The 10,665-nt window shown below is 41.8% G+C and overlaps 1 protein-coding gene across 1 annotated transcript; it reads right to left on the minus strand.

Moving 5' to 3' along the window:
- Positions 1-1,315: 1,315 nt before the first annotated feature.
- On the minus strand, positions 1,316-4,762 carry LOC133308076 (uncharacterized). The gene has a single exon (XM_061508666.1). The coding sequence runs from the start codon at positions 4,760-4,762 to the stop codon at positions 1,316-1,318; it is 3,447 nt and encodes a 1,148-aa protein (XP_061364650.1).
- Positions 4,763-10,665: the final 5,903 nt, after the last annotated feature.

Raw genomic sequence — 10,665 nt, forward strand, 5'->3', positions numbered from 1 at the left:
TACTTCAGATTTCTTCTTAGAAATAAGATTATGCACCACTATTATTTCTTCAAATACTGCGGATTATTCCATTAACTGAACTTTGAATTGGAAAATTAAAATTTATGAATGAGAAATTTTTAACTAAAATACTTCTTCAACTTGTCCGCGTTCCAAGTCCTTTTAACTCGCTTCCCCTTTGAAGTTTCCAGAACATAAGCTCCTTTTGAGAGTTTAACTTTGACTTTGTATGGGCCTTCCCATCTCGGGGCCAATTTCCCTTCAGCTGCATTTCGACCTCTAATGTCTGCCCTCCGAAGGACCAGATCTCCTATATCAAATGATCGCGGCTTGACCTTTTTATTAAATCGGTTCGCAACGAGTTGCTTTGCCGCGACATTCTTACAATGTGCTATAATCCGAGCTTCATCGATCAAATCTAACTCCATAGCTAACTTGCTATTATTCTCTTTTTCTGTTTGCGATAAAGCTTGAGCCCTTCACCATGACGGTTCTCCCAGTTCCACCGGGATCATGGCCTCGGTTCCGTAGGTCATTCTGAACGGGGTCTCTCCAGTGGAGGTTTGAATCGTGGTTCTGTATCCCCATAGTACGTACTATAGTTCCTCAACCCACTTCCCCTTAGCACACTGCTCCATCCTTTTGTGCAACCCAGATATAATAACCTGGTTTGCCGCTTCGGCTTGGCCATTAGACTGAGGATGTTCCACGGATGCAAAGCGATGCCGAATGTGCAGATTCTTCATTAGCTCTTGAAAAGCTCTACTTGTAAACTGGGTTCCGTTGTCAGTGACCACCTCGACTGGAATCCCAAATCTGCAGATCAAATTCCTTTTGAAAAAGCGTTGCACCCTCACAGTGGTAATTGTAGCCACTGGATCTACCTCTATCCATTTGGTGAAGTAATCAACAGCTACTATCAACCATTTTAATTGCCCCTCAGCCGCAGCAAATGGCCCCAAAAGATCCATGCCCCACTTGAAGAAGGGCCACGGAGCTGTGATCAAGCTTAACTCTTCTGGCGGTGCCAATAGGTTTTTACTGTGCTTCTGGCACTGATCACGCTTTTGCACATGTTCCTTTGCATCTTGAACCATAGAGGGCCAAAAATATCCTGCTCTGAGGGCCTTCCGAGCTAGCGCTTTGCCCCCAATGTGCTGGCCATTTATCCCCTCATGGATTTCGGATAGGACATATTTTGCCCTATCCGAGCTCAGGCATTTCAGTAGGGGGAATAAATTCCTTTCCTATACAATTGTCCTTCAATCATTGCATACAATGCAGCATCCCTAACCAACTTTCGAGCTTCTTCCTTTTAGGATGGGAGCGTTCCGTTTTCTATGTAATTGATAATGGTGCTACGCCAATCCCTGCTCTTAGATATCTGCATGATACATGTGGGTTCCAGGATATTCTGTTCCACCACCGTCCTGTGGTTTCCCCATCCTTTGGTACTTTCCAGCTTCAACAATATGTCGGCCCTGCCATTTTCATTTCGTGGGATGTGGCGAACTTCTACCTCTTCGAACTCCGCCATTAACTGCCTTGCAGAATCTAGGTATTTTGCTAGCAATGGTCCTTTAGCTTGGTAGCTTCCTCCGACTTGCGAAGTGACCAATTGCGAGTCACTAAAGATTTGCAGCTTTTTTGCTCCGAGCTCTTTGGCCTGCTGCAGCCCGGCGATGAATGCTTCATACTCCGCTTGGTTGTTGGATGTTTCAAATTTCATCTGCAGAGAATATTCAACCGAGATTCCTTCCGGGTTCTCAACAATTACCCCGGCTCCACTCCCTTTAGAGTTCGAGGACCTGTCCACATAAATTTTCCAAGTGTTTGGCTTTGCTGGGCTCTCCTTTTGGATTGAAGTAAGCTCCCTAACAAAGTCTGCCAATGCTTGAGACTTAATTGCTTTTCGGCTTTCAAAGGATATGTCAAACTCCGATAGCTTCACATCCCAAGCCATCATTCTCCCTGCTAAGTCAGGTTTATGTAAGATCTGCCGTATTGGCAAGTCCGAACGAATTACAACCTGGTGCCCTTGAAAGTACGCTCTAAGCCTTCGAGCCGAGATTAGAAGGGCGAAAGCCACTTTTTCTAACTTCTGGTAGCGAAGTTCTGCTCCTTGTAAGAGCCGACTTACAAAGTAGATTGGTTGCTGCCCCTCATCCTTTTCTTGAACCAAAACCGAGCTAACAACCATATCTCCCACTGAAAGATACATTATCAATGGTTCTCCTTCTCTGGGGCTAGATAGGACTGGTGGTGATGCCAGTTGTTTTTTGATCTCTTGGAATGCTACTTCACATTTTGAAGTCCAACCATATTGCACCTCCTTTCGCAACAGCTTGAAAAATGGTAACGCGGTTTCTGCAGACCGAGGTAAAAACCTAGTGAGAGAGGCTAACCTCCCAGTCAACTGCTGGATTTCCTTTTTATTCCCCGGGGTCTTCATTTCTAACACGACTCTGCACTTGTCCGGGTTGGCTTCTATACCTCGGTGGGTCAGCATGAATCTTAGGAACTTCCCTGCAAGGACTCCAAAGGCACATTTAGCCGGGTTTAGCCGAATGTTGTGCTGCCGTAATTTTTCAAAGGTCTGCTCCAGGTCTTGAACATGCGTTACTGAATCAATTGGTTTGACTATTATGTCATCTATATATACCTCCACGTTCTTGCCAAGCTGGTCAGCAAATACCCGATTCATCATCCTTTGGTAAGTGGCTCCTGAATTCTTCAATCCAAAAGGCATCACATTGTAATAATAGTTTGCCTTTTCTCCTATGAAAGCGGTCTTTTCCTGATCTTCTGGGTGCAACGGGATCTGATTGTATCCCGAATATGCATCCATGAAGGACATCATCTGGAACCCGGATGAGTTATCCACTAACTGATCAATGTTGGGCATGGGATATGCATCCTTGGGACATACCTTATTCAGGTCAGTATAATCTGTGCACACCCTCCATTTCCCATTTGGCTTTTTCACCATGACCACATTTGACAGCCAGGTTGTATATTGTATCTCTCTGATGAATCCTACTTCCAATAACTCATTTACATGATCTTCTAACACTTGACGACGTTCCGTACTGAGCTTCCTTTTCTTCTGGGCTACCGGCTTGGACCCTGGGAATACTGCAAGCTTATGACAGCAGAACTGAGGGTCCACCCCAAGTATCTCTGAGGACTTCCAAGCGAAAACATCCACATTCCTTCTTAAGCACTCAGTAATTCGAACTTTGTCCTCATCAATCAACCCTTTTTCGACCTTGGCAATTTGAGTTTCTTCTCCGATAACTACTTCCTCCAACTCCCCCTCTGGTTCCGGTCTTGGAATCTGAGTTTCACCCCTCATGTCCAGCTCCACCATATTTACCGGTGTAACTACCTTTTTGGAGGTTTCCGGTTTATTGCTGGTGTTCAAACCGGCTGATTCCTTGTGTTTGCTGCTTATTGTTTTGACTGACTTAAAATAACAGTCCCGTGATTCTTTTTGATCCCCCTGAATGGTAATAACCGTATTCTGCTTACCTATCATTTTAATCTTCTGATGCTTAGTGGAGACCAGCATATCCCAACCGTGAATTGTTGGTCTTCCCAAAATTACGTTATACTCCGATGGGAAGTCGGCGACAATGAATCTTACTCTTTCTGACTTGTAAGCCTCTTTTGTTCCCATGGTGAGTCTCAGATCAATATACCCCTTCGAAATGGTGTCGCAACCATTAAAAGCCATCAGAGCCGTGTTGCAGGGCCTCAAATCCTCTACATCCAAGTTCATTTTCTGGAATGCCTGCCATAGAATTATGTCGGCACAACTGCCGTTATCCACGAACATTTTGTTGACTTTACAATTAACTAGTGTCCCAGTGATGTCTAACCCGTCAACATGTCCCGGCATGCCATCTTCCAACTCTGCTTTTGTAAAGAACAATCGTGGTTCCTCTGGCTCTTCTAACTTAAACTTAGGCCGCTCTCGAATCGAAAGCACCTCTCTTAAGTATTTTCTTCTGGCGTTCATCGTATCACCTCCACCACCAAATCCTCCACTAATAACATTGCACTCGAACTCGGGCTCCACAAATTCATCGTCTTCTTTGGCCGACTTCTTACCTCGGAATTCATCCTTGAACCTCTTCTCTCTGTTTGGGCTCATCGGCCATCCTCCTTTCCTCTTCTCTCTGTTTGGGCTCATCGGCCATCCTCCTTTCCTCTTCTTATTGTTCTTCCATCCTTGAGTTCGGTTGAGATACTGACGTAATTTTCCCTCCCTGATATATCTTTCGATTGCATCTCTGAGATCCCAACACTCGTCGGTTGTATGGCCAGGACCATCATGGAACACGCAATATCGTGAGTGATCAAGCCCAGCTTGATTCAGTAGTGGCCGAGGTCTATCCACCCTTTTCATCTCGGTGGATGCCACTTCCCTCCAGATTTGGGATCGAGAGGAATTTAAAGGCGTATACCTGTCAAATCTTATTTTGGATAAATTTTTCTCTTCGGGTTTTTTACCCCGGAAATCATTTTGCCTTCGGTTTCCAGGTTTTTCTACCTGGCTTTGGTGCGGCCTTGGGTCCGTGTCTTCCACTTCCATCTGTTCGAGCTCCAAGTATTTTTTGGAACGAGTAGTGAACTCAACTAGAGTTCGTATAGGATCTTTGTAGACGGACTTGGCCAACTTGGAAGATCCGTGAAGGCTGGCAATCACCAAATGAAGGTGAACATTTTCAGATAGCCCAGGAACTTGTAACGCGGCCATCTTGAAACGGTCCAGATATTTCTGTAGGGTTTCACCGGGCTGCTGCTTTATTTTCCCTAGCGCGAATTCAGATTTTGGCTATTTTTTGCTTGTAGCAAAGTTTAGCAAGAACCTGCCTCCGAACTTTTCAAATGACCTGATGGATCCTGCTGGCAGGGAGGAAAACCACGCATGGGCTGCTCCTGTCAGGGTGGTTGCAAATAACCGAGTTATCAGTGGTTCTTCGATCCCCTTAATATACATTGCCGTATCAAAGGCACCCAAATGCACCTAAGGGTCTTGCGTTCCGTCATATTTTGGAATTTTAGACAGATTTAGGTTTTCTGGATATGGTGCATTCACAATTTCGTCCGCGAAGTGGCTGTCATTATATTGCCCCCTATGATACTTCCTCCTGTAGACCCCGGATACATCGTTCGAGTTCGGGTTCAGGTTCGGTCTCTCTTGTCCCCCGTTCCTATTGAGAACTTTGGGTCCTTGATTATGGACCACATTGGGGGTGCTTCTTTGAGGCCGACTTCCGACGTTTCCAACCCCTCTTCCCTGGGCCTGAGCCCCATTAGGGTTCGCCTGGGTGCCTGCAATCCGTAGGTCATTCATAACCCGTGTTATTGCCTACTCCGGGTTCGGGTTGGTAGCTCGACCCACTCGGGCCTCCAGCTCTTGCATTTGTCTAGCAGCTTCCTCCCTTTCCAGCCCGTGTCTCCTCTCCATCTCTTGCATTCTCTGAAGCACCGTGGCAACTGCCAGATCTGTTACCCGCGAATCAGCAATTGCACCAATCGGTGCTTGTGCAGTATCTGCTATTTGTTCCTCCATTGGCTGTAAACCGTGCACATAAGGAGCATCTTGGTTAATAGCTGGAGTCGATGCCGAATCGAAATGCACATCACTCACGTGTACGGCGTCGGCATCTATCTGCCGTCCATCCAAAGGATTCTCCCTGATTGGAGAAATAGGCTGGATTCTGGAATTCGATCTCGACGGTTGTCGAAATTCACTTCTTGTTGCTCTTACCATCGTGGCTTTTGATCACGTGGTCGTGGGTTCGTTTCCCACAGACGGCGCCAATGTTCTTCCCGAAGCAGATATGTCCGACAGAAGATCGGGTCTTTGATGTTGGATCTAGAGCTTTCTCTCTAGATACCTATGAATTAGGTATCTTGGGGACAGCTGATCACTACACACTATATGATGGCTTTAGCCAAAAGGGGTGTGTGTGTGCACTATCGTGTCTTGAATGAAATAGGGTTTGAGAGATCCGTCATACCTGTGGTCTTTAGCCTTATTTATAGGACTTACCTTTGGGCTGAAGTTGGTTGGGCTTCATATTGCTGTGGGCTTTTCTCTGGTCCATAACACAAGTTACATTAAAACTCAAACTATAAGCAATTAATTTGGTAAATTAACTTATATAAGCCCATTTTCCAATTGAAATTACTATAACAGATATATAGTTGCAGGTCTCTATATTACTATGAAATTTCAAGAAACACAAATATATTTAAAAAATAAATAAATTTCTTGGAAAAATAAGAAATACTTATTTATCAATATATTCAAAAATAAAAATGAATATATCAATAAACACATTTATATACTAATTTCGCAACCAAATTGCAATGTGTTGGCTAAAAAATAAAAATTAAAAACATTGAATTCGCCATCAAAGTTTATTTGGAAAAACATTGAAAAAAACCATTTTTGTTTAAGAAAGCTAGTCTTTGAAATTAGAAATTGATTTGGAAGTCGATTACGAGTACAGAATGTGTTAGCACCCTACACCGTTCATTAAAAAAGAACAGTTACCTTAAGTTAATTAGGAAAATTATTAAAAAAAAGTCAAAATATTTACCTCGCCTAAAGAATTAAATTAAATAGAATTTTCTATTTAAAAAAAAACTAAATCATGAAAATTTATTATTGGGCTAGATAGGAAAAATTACGCTCCAACGTATCCCTCGGTGCAACAGAGAATTCAAAGCTATGTCGTTATGTAGAAAATATTTGTGTGTTGGTTAATTTTAATTTGAAAAGGCTTTGAAAGAAACTGTATATACTTTTAAAAAAAATTAAGTGGGTCTCACACGTCATTTAACTTTCTTAAATCATCCATTTTAACCCACAAATTCATAACCTACATATTTTTCTCGTTCACTTCATATTTTTATTTTCTAGAAATACTGATCATACTTTCGCACTTATCGGTACAATTATACCGCAGTATTTTTACACTGGTAAAATCACTATTCATCAATTTTCCAGAAACTTGCCTATCCACTTAATTTTTCATTTTGAATCCATTTCCAGTGTTATTTTTTCCATTTGAGACCTCCTATTCAAATTTCCTTTCCTAGGGTTACGTGTTTGGTAAATTACCATTTTATCCTTTTTATGTATTTGAACCCTAATTTCAGGATTTTCACTAATCTTACCCTTTAATCCACATTTCCAAATATAATTATACGTTTACGAAATACGAGGTGTTATATCACCTCATTAGAGAAATCATTTATAAGATGGATATAAAGATGGACTATGTTTCCACAGATGATAACCTAGCTGACCCTTTGACAAAAGGAGTTTCTCAGAGAAAACATGATAATCATCATGAGGCTTTAGGAATGAGACTTTGTTCCTATTGGCTCTAGGCCAAGTGGGAGATTGTTAATATATAGGTGTCCTAGAGACAACCTGAGAGTCGAATGGACTCATGTACTTCTTTATTGTTATGAATAAACTAATGAATAAAAGCATTCTTTATTTTGTTTCATATTTCCTGTCTCAAATATTAGATATATTGAATATGTGTAACTGGATAAAGCCCATGGAATGGAACATCTATCACATTTAGGATCTATGATAGGGATTACGATAATGAGGGCTTAATGACATCACATGTCCATTACAATAAATATGTTCCAGTCTAGAGACACCGAGAATAGGCATTGGTGATCTCGGGTAAGACTAGCACGACTCAGTTACTTGCACGGAGATGCAAGGTAGAGTCCTCGTGAGCTACAGACATGAAGATGACTTAGCTGACTCATGGGTGGACCTATTGGAGAATAGCTCTCATTGAACTGCCCCAGCAAGAGACACTACAGGGAAATCTCACAGTTAGTATTAATATGTAATGTCTCTTAGTATTTGAGTATGTTTTTCCTTAGACCTGACGTTGTCACACTGACCCGTGATCTAGAAAGCTTGCTTTGATTGTATACCTTGTCTACCTGAAACATAGATACACGTAGGTATACTCTTGGGCATGCTCTAAGGACTCAAGTCTAGTGTGACAACCTGAAGAGATTTGTCAATCTCTGTGAGAGATTAGGTTATCCGTAGACTAGTGAAACCAGGATGACATTTACGGGACTCGAGAATCTATCCATAGTATATGAGTCATGAGATGACCTGCCCTTTACTGTTCGTAAATGAAGATTCCCTGTTTCGACAAAAGGTATCCCTGGACCACAGGAGTTGATACATTTCCTAGCCCTAGGTCAATGGGATGGAGAACTGAGATGAAAGGACAGGTACACACGGTAACCAAATAAGTATAACAGATTTGTAATGTCCCACATCGGTTGGAGAGGGGAACGAAGCATGCCTTAAATAAGGGTGTGGATACCTTTCCTTGTAGGAGGCCTTTTGGGGTAACCCGAAACGTAAAACCGTGAGCTCGACGGTGCTTGTGCGCGGGGCAAAGCGGACAATATCCTGCTACAGGGTTTGGGGCTGTTACATATGGTATCAGAGCCTGGCCCTGGACCGGTGTGTACAACGGGGACGCTGTATTCCCCAGTGGGGGAGGATGTAATGTCCCACATCGGTTGGAGAGGGGAACGAAACATGCCTTAAATAAGGGTGTGGATACCTTTCCTTGTATGAGGCCTTTTGGGGTAACCCGAAACGTAAAACCGTGAGCTCGACGGTGCTTGTGCGCGGGGCAAAGCGGACAATATCCTGCTACAGGGTTTGGGGCTGTTACAGATTGATCATTCGATGAGCTCGATTGGCTCTGGATAACAAAGCATTGCTAGTAGGGGTGTTAATGGGCCGAGCCGAGCCGAGCTTTGATCTTAACGGGCCGAGCCGATATTTAAACGTGTCCGACTGGCCTTAGCCTGTTACCTGTTACGAATATAATATTGGCCTGTGGCCTGGTTTATTTACAAAAAATAAAAGCCTGTGTGAAGCCTGTCTTAGCCTGTTAGCATGTTAAAGAATAAAAATAAGAGAACAGAATTCCACAAAAAATCAATTTCCAGATAGAAACCTTAGCTTCCAATTTGCAGCAAGAATTTACAAAGTCTACAATAAATAAATAAAAATTAAAGTGAGAAAAGGTAGATAACAGGTTATATTATCTTAGCCCATTATAAAAAAAGTGCCAACAAAAATAAAAATAAAATAAATAAAATAAGAAATAAATTGACACAAACGAGCAGTGCACAGTGGAACGAATGAGTTTTTGTGGGTTTGTTTGTGTGAAGGAGGATGAAGGATAATATAGAACAACACTAGTAATTCCATAAATATATATAAATTCAATATATATCCAAATAGCATAATATAGAACAAAATCATTCAAAAAGTCTGTTAAACCAATAAAATGGGGTGAAATAAACTGATGAGAGAGAGTTATTACAAGTAGTATAAAAAGTTAAATAAATATTTATATACTAGGCTAGCCTGGGAGGCTCTAAGGCCGAGCTTCTGAATTAGAGTCTGAGGCCTTTTTATTAAACGAGCTTTTATACAAGTCCAAGCCTGGTTCCAACACGAGCTTTTATTAAATGAGCTCAGGCCTTTACGAGCCGAGTCAAAGGCCCCTGAAAGATCCCTGGCTCGTTTACCACCCCTAATTGCTAGTGCTTTTTTGTTGTCATTAGATGAATTGTCCAATGGGCCTAAGCTCGTTTATGTTAGTGGATGTGTTGGGCCTGATGGGTCACACATAAACACCTTAAGTTGTCTTGAATTATAGCATATGTGATTTGGGCCCAATAAAGGTTGATGTGCCTGAGTTGGTGAAGCCCACATGTTGGCCCAAGAGAGGGAATTTGACATCATAGGCCAAGTGGAACTTGATCCATGATGCAACCTCATTAGTTTAAATGTTAAAATAATTTAAATTCTCAAATTTGAAATTTGAATTTAAATATGGTCATTAAATTAGATTTAATGACAACGGAGAAAATTATGGAAAGTGATTAAAATAGGGGAAACCAATCAATTAAATTGATTGGATAAAATTAAGAAAATTACCCAATGAGATTGGCAGATGATTAGGGCGCTAATTTGACATAGCTATTAGGTTGATTAGACACTACATATATAGCCTCCTTGTTCCTTAATTTTAAAGAACACTTCTCCTATTTCATCCACTAAAAAAACCTAGCCAAAACACATACATGTGTAGAGGCCTCTTTCTCTCTCTTGGAGTCACCATAGGCGCCACTCTCCCTTGCCTCTTCTCTTGAGTTTAGAAACCTCTCTTAAAGAATCTTGGGTGTTGAAGAATCATTCTTCTCCTACAAAACAACAAGGTGGTGTGGACTTCCATCGGAGGACTTGAAATCAAGAACGCATTTGATAAGGAGTTTTAATCCGAACAAAGGTACAATCTTTAATCCCTAACATCTTTATTTCCTGTATCATGGGTAAAACATGTGTGAGGGTGGACAAAGGTTGTCTCTTTCGCATGAATTTTTTTTTTCCTCTTGTATGTTCATGAACTACAAAGGCCTTGTTCATCTATTGCATCTCGGAGGTCACAACATTTGTCAGTAGTATGGCTGGGTCCACAGTGGAAAGCACAATAAAGATGAAACACCTCGGTTATTTCTGCCTTTATTGAGAATTGACCTCGATCTCTCTGCCTTTTTCATCTCAGTCAA

This window comes from Gastrolobium bilobum, unplaced genomic scaffold (genome assembly GCF_033153095.1).
Source record: "Gastrolobium bilobum isolate Gb01-03AN ecotype WA unplaced genomic scaffold, APGP_CSIRO_Gbil_v1 utg7201, whole genome shotgun sequence".
NCBI classification, from domain to species: Eukaryota; Viridiplantae; Streptophyta; class Magnoliopsida; order Fabales; family Fabaceae; genus Gastrolobium; species Gastrolobium bilobum.

Excerpts from the sequence above, each read along its gene's own strand:
- LOC133308076 (XM_061508666.1), bottom strand. The coding sequence starts at position 4,762 with ATGGCCGCGTTACAAGTTCCTGGGCTATCTGAAAATGTTCACCTTCAT.